At 43.2% G+C, this 17,999-nt stretch overlaps 1 protein-coding gene across 4 annotated transcripts; it reads left to right on the top strand.

The window, feature by feature from the left end:
- Positions 1-7,183: 7,183 nt before the first annotated feature.
- Positions 7,184-17,536, top strand: NMI (N-myc and STAT interactor). Of its 4 annotated transcripts, none has more exons than XM_014951341.1 (10): positions 7,184-7,280; positions 8,075-8,125; positions 9,788-9,865; positions 10,151-10,309; positions 12,058-12,165; positions 13,933-14,095; positions 14,579-14,685; positions 14,804-14,996; positions 15,644-15,750; positions 16,585-17,536. In XM_014951341.1, exons 2-10 carry the CDS (start codon positions 8,081-8,083, stop codon positions 16,771-16,773), a joined length of 1,149 nt encoding a protein of 382 aa, XP_014806827.1. In that variant the 5' UTR covers positions 7,184-7,280; positions 8,075-8,080; the 3' UTR covers positions 16,774-17,536. The 4 variants fall into 4 exon arrangements, with proteins under 4 accessions (XP_014806827.1, XP_014806828.1, XP_014806829.1 ...); XM_014951342.1 differs by having other exon boundaries at positions 7,193-7,280; positions 8,075-8,193; XM_014951343.1 differs by lacking the exon at positions 7,184-7,280 and having other exon boundaries at positions 7,325-8,193.
- Positions 17,537-17,999: the final 463 nt, after the last annotated feature.

Consider the following 17,999-nt stretch of genomic DNA (forward strand, 5'->3'; position numbering starts at 1 on the left):
CCTTCACCATTTAGAGTTCTGAGTTCCTCCAGTAACACGTCAAGGCCAAAGCCATGAAATACTGGAATTACTCTGCTTCCCAGAGATACCCTCTACATGTGCAACTCTCATGTTTTTAACTTGTACATATTTACTTTTTAATTTGTCTCAGCTGTACCATGGCTTTCTATTTAAGATAGGGCCCTCTATGCTTTACACTGAGTGTTTAATGAAGAATGGTATGTAATTAAACAATTTTTGGAAATTAAAAAAGTGGGGAAATCTCACAATCTGTTTCGAAAAGCATTTCCAGAAACTAAGGCACTCATTTAAATGTTCCCCAAAAGCTTTTCTTGGTAGAGTATTCATTCAGAAATCCTGCTGACTACAAAGTCTGGCAAGAAACAGAAAAGACCTTTATTTTTCCATATGGACAATTTCAGAATCTGTGATTCAGGCCAGAGCCAGACCAAGGAAGCATTTTGCCCTCTCTCACAGTCCATGCTGTGGCCAGTGGTTACTCTGGGACACACCTGGGATTTTCAGAGACAACGGGTTTCATTCCTGTGGAATATAAACGATCAATTTCTATTCATTCATCACATAAAATTAAAGCATAGACTAAAATTACTGACAGGCACATCTCCTCTACCCGCTCTTCTACTCTCCCTTCCCTCTCATTTGTCTTCTGAGATGGCCCACGCGCTGGGATTTATTCTGCCTAAATAAACCAATAACCCTCACTGAAACACTAACGACGTTATTTGGAAGGAGTATTTCATTAACACGCAGTGATTTATAGCTGAAGGAACTGGAATGTGATTCAAGCCTAACAACGTGCATCTTACATGCTTCCTGCTTCATTGTTTGCTTTCTGGCGGCCGTGCTGGGACTATTTACTGAACCACGGCGTTGCCTCATAGCGCTGCGTTCTGGGACGCGCGTCCTAGGGAGGCTGAAACAGTCCCAAGTCTTGCTGGACACATTTCAGAATCCTTCCTGTAAAAAAAAAAAATTGTAGATTGGTACAGAGTATTTACTTCATAATTCTGCTCGTGCTGGAAATGGACTTGTACATTTAAGAGAGGCAGACATTTGACATCTAAAGGTGCTGGATGTTCATCGTCAGGTATATTTTTCTCTCCTTGCTTGAAGGAAGAGCCTTTTTTCTGCCTTCCTAGGAAAAAAGGACTATGTTTTGTGATGCCTAAACTGCAGGTCCTTTGAAACCAAACCTGGAACCTCCTCTATGGCTCTGAGGCACCCTCTGCCACGCTGGGCAATAAGGCTGTATTTTGACCAGTGATTTAAGCCACGTTATGCTGGCACCATCACTGAAATAAGTTGTTATTCACCCCCACTGAGCCCACTGACCCTGCTGCACGTCACCCCCTCCTGGGATGGCACACTGCTTTTTGACCAGGGGATGAACTGGGTTGGAGAAATGAGCCAGCTGAAAACAGCTTTGCTCAGGGTTAGTTTTTAGGCTGGCTGGCTCATTTCCCATGTGGCTGCAGAAGCACTCGGGATACAGGGGAAACAGGGGAATGACAGGTAGATAGAGCTTCTGTAGAGACACCACCAGCCGTGTTGTCCTGGTGAGACCCCATCTGGAGTAATGGGTCCAGTTCTGGGCTCCCCAGTTCAAGAAGGACAGGGAACTGCTGGAGAGGGGACAGCAGAGGGCTACAAAGATGATGAAGGGCCTGGAGCATCTCTAAACATCTCAACATGAGGAGGAACTTCTTTGCTGTGAGGGTGGTAGAGCCCTGGAAGAGGCTGCCCAGAGAGGTGATGGAGTCTCCTTCTTTGGAGACATTCAAACCCACCTGGACACGTTCCTGTGGGACCTGCTCTGGGTGGATCTGCTCTGGCAGGGGGTTGGACTAGATGATCTCCAGAGGTCCCTTCCAAACCCATGTTATTCTGTGATTCTCTTTGATGTCAAGATCTGATGAACTAGACCTCGGTATCTCAGCAGCAAGATCCAGAACTATCATCATGGGGATTTTCGAGGCTGCTCAGAAGCCTGTGCACTGCAGAAGGTATCACCTACAGTTACTAAAGGTACAATAAATGTCAGATTCAGATCCTCTCCTCTCCTTGTCCATTGCGCCAAGGACAGAAAGAAGAAATGTCTGTTTGTAGGTGTTGTTTTTTTCCAATAACTGAGTAGAGATCTCTAAGGATAGGAGGTGGTACATCAATTACCATTCCCTTTGGGCAGGTTAGCTGCTGGACAAAGCATAAAGGATTAGGACACCCAAGAGGGATCAAACCCATTTCTCCCAGTGCTCTGACCACATGATACTGGTTGCTCTGGAACACAGGGTCTCTGTTCTCCCAGAATGCATGAAAACTTCTCAAAGAGCACAGGAAGAAAAGCATTGATAAACAGGAATCAGGATTGTAGCCAGCTTATTAAAGGATGTATTTGTGTGATAATGTGTGGACAGAATACAGCAGCAGGTCCTTAAAGAAGAACCTGACATTTTATTTCCTTTTTTCCAGGCACTAGTAACCTACAAAAGCATGAACCACAGAGGCATCATTAGCCTCTGTTGGCCAGGTTTTGAAAGAAAGCACAAAATAAAGTGGGTTCCCATGGAACATGATTCTGTCACAGTATGAAAGTACCATACATGTTATCAGAACACCACAGTGGTTGGATGTGGCTTCTGAGCATGATCAGGCTAAGGCATTCAGAACTGCCAACACTCAGATGCAACTAGACCTGTGGGGAACAAGGCTCCTTGGTAACTGGGGTTCCTTGAGGATCAGATGGGCACTGAGCAGGGTTTTCATCAGGACAGTTATGCTCTAAGCAACCTAAATTCCATTTACTTTCTTCTTTGGATCTGTTCTAACTTTAAAAGAATACTCTCCCTCTGAAGGCAATGCCATGAGGTTCTTAACAATTACTTTCCAGAAGCTGAGTTATGGTCAAACTGTTTTGGTACCAATAAAAGGTAACCTCATGGCTGTAAACCTTCTTCCAGATTAATCAGAGTATTTCCTGCTGTAGACGAGTCCTCATCCTACGCTGCCACAAGGGTCATGGTTTTCTTCTGAAGTTTCCCATTCAGACTTCTAGGCTTATCAAGAGTTTATCAGACTCCTGAAGAACAAGTTTGGTATCAATGCAGAGAACTCCTGAGAGTTTTAAAGCTTCTTATACTCTTACACTCTATTTTACTTCTTGAAATTTCCCCTTTAGCTAGGCTCTTCTAGAGTTATGAAATCAATGCTTTTCCCTTTACTCTGTGATTAATGTCCTTATATGTGTTTAATGCTATAAATTCAGAACACGTAGAAACCAATGAACACATCAACTCCAAGTCAACGCCATCTCAGCTAAGGAACTTGGCCCAGTTCAGTACCTCCGATAAATTTTCTTCACCAAACAAGCACAAACACACTGTTCTGCTCAAATCCCAAAGCAGGCCATGTAAACACACTGGCGTTGCCGCATTCCCTGGAGTTTAGAGAAACAAGGCACTTTCAGATCAGCAGCGACCTCCCAACATGACCATGGTTACTGGAGAGCAGCCTGCCACTCTGACATTTAAATCTGAAATCTGATGTACTTAGATCATAACATAATCACCTCCTCCTCCCTGGCTACTCCAGCTAAACCTCTCCCTTTTACTCATCTCATTAGTAACCAGCTTTGTGTTTATAAAGCAATAGTAAACATAGTTATCCATTGTCAAGGCAGAAAAATAATTAAAAAAATGTCTCCAATACAGGGTCATAGTTCCATCCACTTATCTCAAAAACCAGATAAACGATTTTTGAAACTGCCACAATAATTACCCCACGGGTAAAACTCCCACTGAATTCAGTGGCACAAGGTGATTGCAGTCCAAGCAGGGTGCAATCCAAGATGCCCTTTGTAGAGCCAATGAAAGCAAGGGTTCTGAAAACCTTGATCTGGCTGCTGTTGTGCAGGCCTCCTCGAGCGCGGAGTCCAATCGATTTCACCGCAACACTTCGCTGCTGTACAGCTCCTCCTGCTTCTCCCTGGAAGTAGAAGTCCACATTTGATCAGTGGCAAAGGCAGCTTCTACTCTTTCTTCGACTATCTGGCATATTTTGAATTTTTGAGGATTAATTGCTTTAACAGTCAGTGCTGATGGACTGCTAACGGTACTGAGTACAAGTCTGTTTGCAATTTTCAGGGTAACATTTAAAAGATCAGTTAGTTTTAATGGAAACCTGAAAGCAATTCTATGAATACGCTTTCTTTTCTTCTTGGTCTAGGACACAGACATCGCCCAAATTTTGTTCATGACTGAAATGCATCTACTGTGAGTATCTAGATATTAAGTCATGAATTCAATCCGCTGTGTTTGAAGGTTGAGACCACAACCATGGAAAAATGACTTAATGGAGAGTTGTTAGTATGGGGTAGGGTAGTCCATTTTCTTTCATCATGAGAAAGATGATTAAAAAAATATACCTTAAAAAAAGAAGTAAAGCAAAGAGAATACCAATTCCATAAAAACACATGCACATCAAAATGTTTTGGGGAGATCCCCCCTCAGTGCTGCCTTCAGCTCCGGGGACACCAACAGCAGAAGGACAAGGACCTATTGGAGTAGGACCAGAGGAGGCCAAGGAGATGCTGGGAGGGCTGGAGACCCTCTGCTGGGAGGGGGGGCTGAGAGAGTTGGGGGCTTCAGCCTGGAGAAGAGAAGGCTCCGGGGAGACCTTGGAGCCCCTTCCAGACCCTCAAGGGGGTTCAGGAGAGATGGGGAGGGACTCTGGATGAGGGAGGGGAGCCCAGGAGGAGGGGGAAGGGTTTGACCCTGAAAGAGGGGAGATGGAGCTGAGATCTCAGGAGTAAATTCTTTGCTGTGAGGGTGGTGAGAGCCTGGCCCAGGTTGCCCCGAGAAGCTGTGGCTGCCCCATCCCTGGAGGGGTTCAAGACCAGATTGGAGAGTGGAGCAACCTGGTGTGGTGGGAGGTGTCCCTGCCCAGGGCAGGGAGTGGAACTGGATGGGCTTTAAGGTCCCTTCCAACCCAAACCATTCTATGATTCTGTAAATCCAGTCTGTCCTAACAACATAATCTGCACCACAAAGTGACTCATACCAGAACTCTCAGGGTCCATAAGAGACTCTTTCCTCTAGTTACCCACATGTATGAAGAAGGATCATTCAGTCCACAGAGCCTTTTACCCTCCCCTTCAAGGAGGAGTCAGTGCTTTCTCCTCGCAAACTGCTCATCATGGAAATCTAAGCTTGTTTTTCCCAGAAGCAGCTCTTCCCTGAAATCTCTTTAGCAAATGAGTGCCTGCTGGCTAACACAGCGGATGTTTGCAGCCGTAAGTCACCCCACTCCAGTCCACATTTCATGCCTTCTCTGAGCTGACTGGCATGTGTGTGAAGCTCTCCTCCCTTTCCTTTCCCTGTGCTGGCGTTAGAAGTTGTCATCACAGATCTGGGAACTGATCTGCCCAAAGATGGGGCGTTTTTGTGACGGGGAAATTGGAGGTAGCTCTCAGATCAGTGCTCCAATCCAACTCACCAAGAACACACTATGGCCAGCCAAAGGACTTGAAAAAAACCTCTTTTTCAAGACCTTAAACACTTACCACAGAATTAAATTGGCATTGGCTATAGACTGCCCATCAATGACTTTGCTGCCCAACTCCAGGTGTGTCTGCCATGGATCTTTCTTATGAATCTATATACTGAAGGGTTTATAAATAAAAAACATGCCTTTAGGACAGAGGATGGAGCTCTCTGCTCTACGAGAGAGGTGGCCGCCACTCCCTGCCCTGAGGCCCCACCTCATACCCCTGACCCAAGATGATGGGCTCCCTCAGAGATGGGAGGCTGCCTCCAAGATGAGAGGCTCCTTCAGAGGTGGAGGGCTTCCTCCGAGATGGGGGGCTCTCTCCAAGATGGTGGGCTCCCTATGAGATGGGGGGGCTCCCTCCGAGATGTGGGGGCTCCCTCCAGGATGGTGATCTCCTTCAGAGGTGGAGGGCTCCCTCCAAGATGAAGGGCTCTGTCCAAGATGAGGGGACCCTCCAAGATGGCGGGCTCCCTACAAGTTGGGGGGCTCCCTCAGAGACGGCAGGCTGCTGCCATCCCAGGGAATGAGCAGTGTGGCCACCGCCTGATGCTTGGTTTTCCAGAGTTTTTTCCAGAAATTTTTATTTTGAACGCGGCATGTCCATCAGCAAAAGGTCTTCCTGTCACTGTAAATTTCATGCCTGGCAAAGAAGGAAGACCTATTCCTTGGAATACAAATGCATAATCCCAGAGAGTGTGGTTGAAAACAAACAAGCAGACAAATAAATAAATAAACAAACCCGATTCACCAGAATTAGCTTGAGGACGCCAAGTCTTAGTCACTTTACTTCACGGAAAAATCCAGAGGCCATACAAGAAGCTTCCAGCCAAGTTAAAAGATGGGTTATCACCCATTTTACCAAGAGGTAAAAGGGAAGGAAGGTGATAGCTGCCTGGACGCCTTTGTGCCCTCCCTGAACCTTACCCAGCCCTCCCTTTCCCGGGATTTCCCCATTTTCCGCAGGTCACTACATGTGGGTGCTGCCCAGGGGCCGTTCACCGGGCCCAGCAGCCCAGGCCCGGTTACCGGGATGGCGGCGGCGGCGGGAGGCCCCCCAGGCCGCCCCGGGGGCAAATGGCGGGCGGGAGGCCGCGGGGTAGGGGGGCGCCCGGCCGGGTTGCCCTCCGCTGAGGCGACGGCCGGCGCCACCTTCCTCCACGTCACTTGGAGGAAGAGGAGCCGGCGTCGGCCGAGAGGAGCCGGGGCCGGGGCGGGGGTTGCCCTTTAGCCGCTTCTCCGCCAGGGGGAAAGCGAAAGCGAAATCCCCGGTGCCGGCGGGGAGGGGTTTCGGCGGGGGCCGGGGGAGTTCACCGGGCCCAGCAGCCCAGGCCCGGTTACCGGGATGGCGGCGGCGGCGGGAGGCCCCCCAGGCCGCCCCGGGGGCAAATGGCGGGCGGGAGGCCGCGGGGGAGGGGGGCGCCCGGCCGGGTTGCCCTCCGCTGAGGCGACGGCCGGCGCCACCTTCCTCCACGTCACTTGGAGGAAGAGGAGCCGGCGTCGGCCGAGAGGAGCCGGGGCCGGGGCGGGGGTTGCCCTTTAGCCGCTTCTCCGCCAGGGGGAAAGCGAAAGCGAAATCCCCGGTGCCGGCGGGGAGGGGTTTCGGCGGGGGCCGGGGGAGAGTGAGGGGAGCCCGGCTGCCGGCGCTGCGCGGGACCGTGCGGGGGAAGCGCTTGTGGCGGGGCGGCCGCCTGCCTCCGCGGGGACACACCGCCGCTGTAAGTTGTGTGAGGCCCGGGGCGCCGGGCCTGATGCGGCCTTCCCCGAGGCGGGAGCGGCCTCCGGGGCTGGGACGAGCCCCCTGGGGGGTGCCACCTCCGGGGGGTTGGCACCGACGGTTGTGCGGCGGGAGGGCCGGGGTTTGGGTCCACGTGAGAAGGGGACCACAGGAGAGAGCTAAGGTGGGCCTTGGCTGGTGGCTGGGGAGAAGTTTTCCACTGTAAAGTCTGTAAAGTTTTCCACTTACAGACTTTCCCAAGTCAGGAATGGGTACGTAAGTGAGTAAATTTCAGTTACTTAACGCAAAGTAAAAGGGATTCCTGTGTCGTTGGCCAAAGATGGCCTCAACGCCGAACCACGTTGTCGGATGCAGTGGGGAGGGTGGTGGTGGGTAAGAACTGAGCTAGGGATTGTCCAGGTGGGAACGTGTGAGGTGTCTGGGTGGGTTGGGACACTAATGTCCAGATGGGTCAGGATGCTGATGTCCAGGTCCTGGCAGTTGTCACAGGCACTTAGAGACCCTCACACGCCATGCCAAGCCCTTGTCCTGGCATCCACAGTCTTGGGAACCTGCACCCCTCAGCATATGTTTGCGGACGAGTGGCCCACCAGCTTCTCTAAATTCCTTTTTATCTGCCTCTGCTAAGTGTTGTGACAACAGATGCCAGAGTTTACACTATCTGCTGTGTAAAGGAAGTGTTTTTCATTTGTGTTAAGTGGGTTTAAGGGTTATATCTGTTAAGCGCAGAGCACAGTACACACAGTGTTCTCATTTCTTTTCTTGTTCCCTCAGGTTTCAATGGATTTCACAAATCCCCCACTATCTTTAGTAGATAACGGTTTTGTAAGTATTTCCTGATGTGCTGCCTGGAAAAAAAAATCCGTCTTTGACAGTAGTGTCTCTGAGTGAAGGTTTGTGCTGGGACAGTGCTGCTGAAACTTCTTGTCTCCCCTTCTTCCATCCTTTCATACTCGGGACATTCCCACTTCCCACCTCCTCCTTCCATCAGGAGAGTCCCATTCCGAAGTGTCTGCATTACAGATCCTGTTGGAATTTTCCTGTCCTACCTCGTCTGTTTCTCCTGAGGTTTCTTGGGGGAATTCCCTTTTTCCTGGTGTCTTCCTGGATCAGTCCCTGCAGTGTGGCAAGTAGTCTGGACGGGACATTCCCTGGAATTTATTGTGGTTTCATTCTTATTTTTTTCTTTCTTGAAATGTTGAAAACTGTTGGCTTATATATTTTTTCAGTAAAAATCAGTCTTTCTTACCAGCTTCCAGCTGTGGCACGTGCATCCTCCTGCTTTCCTGCACTCAGTCCCTTGGGTGGAGGGATTTTATTCCGATTTTAAGTTATACACAGCTGGGGATTTCCCCGTTGCTCAACAGGCGTTTGAAACTGGACAAAGGAGTGGAAAAAAATATTTTCAATTTTATTGTTTTTAGGAAATACCCAGCATTACCAAGAGAATTGACAAGATTATCTAATTTAGACCTTTGCCATGCCTGAATTTCATGGTTCACATTCAAGTTTTATGTAATCTTCAGTAAAAGGGAGGGATTGTTGCAGCAGGTCTCTTTGGATATTATTTTTTTTCTTTTCTGCGGAATATTGCAGCCATAGAAACCAAACAGAAGAGAGAAAATTTTCTTTCTGCTTGGGCTTTACCCAGTTGTAGTTTTCCTGTGTTTGTCTGCCCTGAGGAACTTCAATTCTGAAATGCTTGTTTTATCGCCTTCCTCCTGCTTGGTGTTACCTTTTCTTGTCCAATCTCTCTGAGTTTGGAAGCATCGTATTTTGAATTTTTTTTTCTCACTAGGCCTGTATATTCTATATATGTTCTCCAAGAGGAACTGCTGAGAAAGATCTCCCTGAGTTTAGAAGCATCGTATTTTGAATTTTTTTCTCACTAGGCCTGTATATTCTTTATATGTTCTCCAAGAGGAACTGCTGAGAAAGCATGTAGATAAATGTTTGTGGGTTTGAGGGGCTCAATTCCCTGTGGAAGAACATAGAGACAAATTGCTTTTATTATTTATCAAAATATTAGCCTGTGAATATTTTCAGTTGGGTAGTTAGCAAATACTGATTACTCACGAGGAGCCATTTTTCTTACATTTTTGTCCTATCCAGCCATTAAAATAGTTCAATGGTTTGGCCTAAGTGCCTGAATGCATTTTTTAAAAATCATGTGGTATATGCTATCCTCTGGCATGCAGATTCTAGGGAGATTTAATTACGAAATACAATCGGTCTCTCGCAATGTTTGTCTCACCACGTGTTTTGCCTGTATAATTGGAGAAAAACAACAAATGGGCACAAAGGCAAAATACATTGGACTTTGATTAATGGTCATACATTGAAACCTACACTGGCAAAATGCTTCATCCAACTGCAGAGGGCTTATTTCTTTTTTTTATTTTAAAGCCTCATTTGAACTATTCAGAGTGTCTCATTTTTTGCCTGATGCAGGGGAAAACATGTGTGTGCTTCCTCTTTTCTCTCCAGAAAATGACAAGCCCTGACCCTTTGGGCTCATCAGAAAATGAGATGGAAAGACTGGAAGAAGAACTTAAGAAATGGAAGGCAAGTTCTATAAAGCACATAGAATCATGGAAATTAGCTGAATTATGCTTGGAGAACTTTAGTCCATCCTTCTGAAATTAAATCATCTCTCCTCCAATTATAATGTGTTTGTCTAACTTGTTCTTTATTCTTCAATGTTGATCTCAGTGGTAACTACACTTGTAAGTCTAAGAAAAATATCTATCCAAAGTGTTAAAAAGAAATAAAGGGCTTACTTAAGGTTCTGTTTCTTCCCGTGGAAGAAAAAAAAAGATTAAAAATCTTTTTTTTCTTTTTACTGTCCAGGAAAGAGTTGAAAAAGCTGAAAAAGTAAGAGATTACCTTCTTCAGTGTAAATCAAGTGCTGATGAAGAGTGTGTTAAAGCAGAGAAGGAGCTGATAAAGCTCAAGGACTTTCAAGAGAAACAGCAGAAGGACATTATTATGTCTAGGGACACCCGTCAGGTATGGAGAAGGCTTTCTCATAGCTGTTAGTATTTGGGGAGTTGTAAAGGAGGTGTTGATCAGAGAAAATAAAGAGTAATACTTCCTTTTCAGTTATAATGGCTTTACTGGTTTGCTGACTGAATGAGTAGAATGTTCTACACAGAGTTTTTTTAGTGGCAGATTAAGAACCAGTGCAATAAAATCTTCTGGCAACGATGGAAGAGTGAAGGCAAAACTGTGACCTGTTTTGTATAGAATCATAGAATCATATGGGGTTGGAAGGGACCTTTGGAGATCATCAAGTCCAACCCTCCCACCGGAGTGGGTCCACCCAGAGCAGATTGCACAGGATCTTGTCCAAGCGGTTTTTGAATGGCTCCAGAGAAGGAGACTCCACCACCTCTCTGGGCAGCCTCTTCCAGTGCTCTACCACTCTCACAGTAAAGAAGTTCCTCCTCATGTTTAGGTGGAACTTCTTATACTCAAGTTTGTGCCCATTTCCTCTTGTCCTGTCCCTGGGCACCATTGAGAAAAGACCAGCCCCGTCCTCCGGACTCCCTCCCTTTAAGTATTTATAAGCATTGATCAGATCCCCCCTCAGCCTTCTCTTCTCTAGACTAAAAAGACACAAGTTCCTCAGCCTCTCTTTTTAAGAGAGATGCTCTTATATAGGAGATGAAGACTGACAAAACCGGTCTTCCTCTGCCAAGAGTCTCCGCTAACAGATGAGTTTCAGTTTTGTGTGATGTAGGTAAAACCAAATGGGTTGATTCCACTGTTTTGCCAACTCCCAGCCCATCTTACAAGATGTTACAAGATGTTACAGCACCCAAGGGATTTCTTAAGTGACTCTGAGTTGGGCCAGAGCCAGAAGAAGGCTCTTCTTTCTAGAAGTACTTGATTCTAGATATAATTGGTGTGCCATGTGCCGCCGTTGGTACAGGAATAGAGGTTTCCATAGGCTGTCGAGGTGGTTTCAGTCAAGTTTGGCTTGGCCTGTAAACCACTGTTGAGAAATCATGGCTTCAATATTACAAGCTGTTAAAATATAATTAGTAGGTTAAGTATGTTCAGGTTGCCATGAGATTTTCTGAAGGTTGGTTTGGGTTCTCCAATCATAAATGTTTGGATTTTATAGCCAGAAGAGGTGTCATTAACATCATCTGGCTTTTGTTTTACAATATCTTCAGCTGATGGGAACTGGTTTAAATGTCTCGAGTGGTGCAGTTTATGCCCTGTGCAATTTCTGGTACACTGGATGTACTGGGAAACACAAACACCTTGTATCAAAAACATTCCGACTGTAATTAGCACTTCAGTGGGTGAATTTACCTTGTGGCTAGTTAAAGCTATGCAAATAGCCAGAAGAAGTCATTAACATCATCTGGCTTTTGTTTTACAATTCTTCAGCTGATGGGAACAAAGTTAAAACCATTTCTCATGTCTACAGATTTTGCATCTTCAGCTGATGGGAACTGGTTTAAATGTCTCGAGTGGTGCAGTTTATGCCCTGTGCAATTTCTGGTACACTGGATGTACTGGGAAACACAAACACCTTGTATCAAAAACATTCCGACTGTAATTAGCACTTCAGTGGGTGAATTTACCTTGTGGCTAGTTAAAGCTATGCAAAAAATTGTATTGTGCATGGCTGTCACATAGAATAATTCAAAGGTAAAACCATTTCTCATGTCTACAGATTTTGCTGAAATGTGTTTTTGTCTTCTGTGTGTTTAATGTTACATTTAATACTTTTGGGGCTGTAGAGAGAACTCCATCTACTAAAGCAAGAAAACGCTGAGCTGAAGAGAGAGATTGAAAAGCTCAGACACGACTTTGCAGAATGTAGTTCAGCGCTCACGCAGGATGGGCAGGTAGAGTTTGAAATACTTTGCAATTTGTCTTTTGGGAGTGCACATTTTTATTTTGTCATTTCTAGACCACTGGGGCCAGTTATTCAGCATCTGAACCTCTACTGATTTCAATATAAAATATAGCTTGAAGTTTTAATTTCTTATTTTACCTGGCAAGATAATGTGAAGTGGGCTAAAGATATGGAAACAACTATGTGAGATACTGAAAACATGAGAGGAATCAAGAAAAGCAGAAAAATACTACATGGAAGACAAAGGAATGAAAAAACACACAGAGCATTAGTAATTTTCAAGCGCTCATACTTCTTGGACAAGAAGAAAGGGAGTATGTCCATTATATGGCAAAGGTAGCATTTATTTTAGCCTGTATTGAGCTTGATTTGATTATAGTTTTCCTCATGTTACTCCAAGTCAGAAGTAACTCAATTTGCAGCCAGATAAATATTAGTGATACTAAATACATTTAAACTCTGTGTTCAAAGTGTCTTCAGGTGAAACTGTTGCAGATTTGGAAGTGTTCAGAAATTGGAACTTCCCTTGGGGAAATGTCAGCTTTTAAAACAACGTTTTCTGTCTGAATTGGAACAAACCCAAATATTTGGGGGAATTTACAGTAAAATGAAAACAAACTAATCATTTTTTGTTTATACAGAGATTGAAATTCTATCCAAGTGTCACCTTGTTTAATGTTAACAATATTACAATATTAGCTTTAGCTTTCTAAAGCACATTTCTAAGTTTAGGAGATGTCTCTTACACATTTATTGGACCAGGCAAGGCTCCTCTAGAAGGAGATTCAGTGTGAATTCAGACACCCAGTCTCTGAATTACTGTTTGGAAGAATGTCTCTCTTTCCCTTGGCAGGAGAGGGATTGGAAAGAAGGCGGGCTCACAGATAAGCTGGTAGTTTTGAAGATAGCTAGCAGGAATGTTTTCACTGCTCTGGTTAGTTTATCTTGACCAAACAGTATTTTTCTTCTACACAGGGTTTTACTTTGAAATAGTTACGTAAAGGGGAAAAAAGAATTATCTGAAACTCCCTCAAGTTTATCAAAGCAGCCTTTCCTAACCAATGTTTTCATGACGAGTTTTAATCTATCCTAGTTATAAAATAACTATATATTTATATCACTAGTTATAAAATAACTATATATATGTACACCAAAGCATGCTGCCTTTCCTAACCAATGTTTTCATGACGAGTTTTAATCTATCCTAGTTATAAAATAATTATATATTTATATCACTAGTTATAAAATAACTATATATATGTACAGAAAGATATTATCTATTTTTACTAAGATGGTAACATCCAAGGCTGTTTATTAGCAGACTTCCCATTGCTGTAGAGCAGTGATGCAATTAGGCAAAAATAAATGGCAACACAAATGACTCTCATACTTGCATTTGGCAAATTTTACATGCCAAAAGTATTCTACTTCTGCAGGTGGAACTGTGGACTTCAGTTGAATTTTTGCTGTATAAGGTTAAGTTTAAGTTTGAAGATAATCAAAGAGAAAAAAAAAAACACTCACTGACAAAAATCCCAGGAATAGACAAGTAAAACTACTCAGTTTACTTAGAAGAGTTATACCTGTTTTACACACCATGACTTCAATCTGCTTGACTGTTAAAACTTTAAAAATACAAATTATATGTAGCACTTCAAGGAAAGACTACTGTTCATTTTTCTGTTCTGCAACAAATTACAGAAATGTTTCCCCTTCCCTCCCGCCTCCCCTCCCCATCTTGATTCTAAACCATTAGATTAAAAAAAAGGTGGCAGAAACGAAAATGAAGTTCACTCACCTGGAAGACGTGAGGGATGGTTATCCAGATACGGATACGCACTGCGTTTTTGGTGCAACTACAAAAATCCCATTTGGACTGAATCAAAACCATGCACTGCTTACTTTCGAAGATGAGGAAGGTATGATGCATATTTGAAGCATAAAATTAATGTCTCTGAAGTATTTCATTGCCAAAGGAAAAAGATTTATATAAACATTTGGGGAAAAAAAAAATCCAACAGCCAAAGAAAAAATACCCAGAGAACCTTCCACTATTATGATACCAATCAGTAGAAAAAAATTCTTGCAACTCCTCTGCATGTCTTTGTTTGATTACCAGATATTTGATACAGTGAGAGCATCTTCTGACAGAATAAAGATTCTACTATTCTATACTACTCTAAAGATAATACAGTATTTTACCTGTTGCCTATAACCAGTGAGACTTTATGGAAACAGACCTGCCTGGAGGCATGGATAGTGGGATCAGGTTGCCTCACTGTTATTTATTTCTCATTCATTGATGCAAAAGGAAGTTTTGCTTAAGAGACTGGGGAGTAGTTTGGGTGTTTGTAATGATTAAACAAAGCTTTTTATATCTGAAAACTTGTGATTTTCCTTAGTTGCCCAGAGACTGATAGAAATGGGTAAGCATAGTGTGAAGCTGGACAGCAAAACAGCAGATGTGCGTGTGACGCCTTTTACACTTGAAATGGGAATCAAATTTGAGGTAATCAACAAACATGAAACTATAAAGATAATGAACTTGCAGTACTTAAAAAGCTTTAAGCTTAAGGTTTTTTGCGTGTTTTCAGTCACAAAGTGAAAAAAATTTTTTTTTTTCTTAGCTCCACGTCACTATTTCTGGAACGAAGATCAATGTTTTGGAAGTACCTGAACTATCCATTCCCGAGGACTGGATGAGAGACAAATTAGAGCTGAACTTCTACAAATCCAAGCAGGGGGGTGGCGGTGAAGTAGCAGATGTGAGCTACGACAGATATTCTAGAACAGCCATTATTACATTCCTCAGACCCGGAGGTACAGTATTTAATAGTTTTTTTAGCTGGATGTACAAGCCATAGTGTCCTTTCTGCATTACATTCCATTCCACAGAACATTCTGTGTTGGCTTAACCACTACGTGTAGCAAATTCTTCCCAGGGAGAGTGAAGTAGAGCAGGAAAAGATGTGGGTTCACCCACACATCTGTAAATAAAGCAGTATTTCATCATACTCCTTTTTTGATCAAACATGACCTGATACACAGCTTGTGAGCTTGCTTGCTTTCTTAACTTTGTCAAAAAAACCTATTTTTTCTTTGCATTGCAAAAAGAAAATGAGGAAAATGTGTTTGATTTTAGCTCTTGTTTCCTGACAATGAAGTTAGACAGGCATTCAGATTGCCCAACTGTATGAAATTCGATGAAGATCAGTGGAGCCACATCCATTTAGAGCAGCTGCTTTAGATTTATTTCAGAAGCTTTTGTGGGTATTTAATGATTTTGCTTTTTGGGGAATGCCAGATAAACTTTTTTTTCAAAATGCTTATGAAGAATCTACTAGTATGTTGCCATATTTTAGTTCCTAAATACATGTAAGAAAGATGAGTATGCTCTTTGATATGCTTACAAAATACGTTTTAGATTATATTACTCTTACTCCTCTTTTTATTGTTCCCCATTGCAGCAGCCAATGCCTTTGTGAGCTGTACTAAATACCCTTTCTCTGTAAATGGAAGGTGCTATAGGCTTCCTGTGTTCCTGAACACCAACGTACACTTGGAAAAGTTTCAGGTAAAAGAATCTAGTCCAGGCTAATCCCTAAATAGAACAGATATGTGGGAAATAGGGGATAGGCAGAATTTTCAGTTTGCACTTTGTGAAACTTAATAGCAAGTGTGAGTTTGCAATATGCTGCTCTGCTGATAATCTTATGTTTTGCAGTGTGAAAGCTATAATTTATTTTTAAAGGGTGCGCGTGGCTTTCCTTGATCAAATTATATCCTTACTTAACATAACGTCTGTGCTAGACAGGAGGCAGCTACTGAATTGTTTGTTAAGTAGGTTAGTAGCAGACACAACAACGTTTTTCACAGTCACAAAGCACTGTCATGTTCATCCCTAACGAGGGGCTTTGTTGATAGTCTCAGCAGAGCCCCTTGTTGTTCTATGAAACATTTGCCCATTCATTTTTTTCAATTCATTCATTCAACCCAAATAATGACTTTTCCTGTAGCCCAAGGCTGCTTGCTCATCATATTCTCACTGAAATTGTCTTTTACTTTGTATGAATAGCTTGTAATCAAGTCAGCATTGTGTATATAATCAGGCCTTTATAATTAAAGCATTGACGAGAGTGTGTGTGCGTTTGTGAGATACAACAGCACTCTTTGCAGGTGCGTATCATGTCTTGGCATGGGGTTTTTATGGAGTGATGCTGTCTGGAGTCATAAGAAATCCCCAAATCCGGGGTGTGTGTGCATTCAGGAGCACAGGACACACCAGTTCAGGTGTCTTAAAATGTCATCAAAGATTTTAGCCATATCTGCTCAAGGATATGTTTATTTCCTTTAGCTGTGCATACAGCAGCTGATGCGTAACACAAGTTTGGTTTTCTTTCCTCCATAGCTCTATTGCGGGGTTTCTAAGAAGACCATCCTGTTGAAAGGAATCCAAGAGACGGAAGATGATGAAGAAAGTGTACAGGACATGATTGAAATTCATTTTCAAAAGCCTAGTAATTACGGCGGGGAAATAGAGAATATCAAATACGTATCGAAAGGAATAACATGGGTTTGTTTTGAGGAGGATATTTAGCATGCCATAGAGGAAACTGTAGGTTGAACTCATGAAATTCCAAGTTTTTGCTTCATCAGAGGCATGGAAAGTCATGTACATTGTGCTTTAATATTCTGAAATTTATACTTGAAAAAGAGGAGCCGCCTGTCTTTCTGATTTGTGTAACAGCACAGACTTTGTATAGAAATTCAGTAAAACTCACTGTTCGGTGTGCCAGAGGTTCCTGATTAAGTCACAGAAAAAAAAGCGTTTACTTGTACTTGAAACTTAACTGAAGATTGCTTTCTGCAAATTTGCAGATTTTGTATCTTGTAGATCTTGTATCTTGCTGATTTTAGATAGGTCACATGCTCCCAAGTGGGATAAAGCTATTCCTTCTTATATTTTGGTTACAAAAGCCATATGTGATCCCATAAATTTATTATTTGGTTTTAATTTTTGTTTCTACAATGACAATTTTCCATTCTTTTTGTTCATGATTTGTCTTACTTTAAAATATTAAAATATTGAAGTTAAGAATGGAGATGATTCTTTACCTAAAACTGATTATTTTGGAACAATGCTAGGGAAACAGTCTGATGGGGCTTGTTGCGTGTGACCTGCTGGGCTGCTGGCTCTGGGAGGGTATGGAAAGAGGGGTCAGGTGGAAAAAAGCCATATAGAGTTTAGGAGAAATTAATTTTTCAGCGTGTAAAGTCCCCCTTTCATTTCCAGTTCATCCTTGCAGTTGTCATTCTAAAAGATCTTTGAAATAAAATGGAAGTGCAAAGTTGGAGGCGGATTATTTTCCAAGGAGTAATGTTTTTCCTTTTCTGCTGTCGTCCTTTTTATTTGCAACCCTTGGGGGCTGAAATGGTTTGTCAACAACGGTCTCAACTTCAAAGCCACACGGGTCTAACATTGAAAATAACTTATTTTCATAGTATTTGACATCTTAATACGCAGGAAAAGGACAATGCACCAAGCTAGTGGAAGAGGAGCACTGTGGATATACCTCAGGTGTATCTATTATTCTTCTAGGAATTATTATTATTCTAGAGAAGCTGTTAGTAGGCGATAGATAGAGTATTTGAAAGGAAAAGGCTGCCAGCACCACAGCTGGTGGTGAATTTCCTGCTGGGTGCGATACGTGTGACCGCAGCACCTCTTACTGTTTAAATCATGCAAAGACACGGACCGATTACCTGACAATTATGAAATAATAATAAAAAAAACCCCAGTAGTACTATTGCAGTATTTATGGA

Source organism: Calidris pugnax, unplaced genomic scaffold (assembly GCF_001431845.1).
Source record: "Calidris pugnax isolate Ruff unplaced genomic scaffold, ASM143184v1 scaffold190, whole genome shotgun sequence".
Taxonomy (NCBI): Eukaryota; Metazoa; Chordata; class Aves; order Charadriiformes; family Scolopacidae; genus Calidris; species Calidris pugnax.

Bases quoted from the DNA above. Each gene is read 5' to 3' on its own strand.
- NMI (XM_014951340.1), top strand. From the start codon at position 9,659: ATGCTTCATCCAACTGCAGAGGGCTTATTTCTTTTTTTTATTTTAAAG. The intron at 10,310-12,057 runs GTATGGAGAAGG...TTGGGGCTGTAG, and splicing joins TGTCTAGGGACACCCGTCAG to AGAGAACTCCATCTACTAAA. The intron at 14,997-15,643 runs GTACAGTATTTA...TCCCCATTGCAG, and splicing joins TACATTCCTCAGACCCGGAG to CAGCCAATGCCTTTGTGAGC.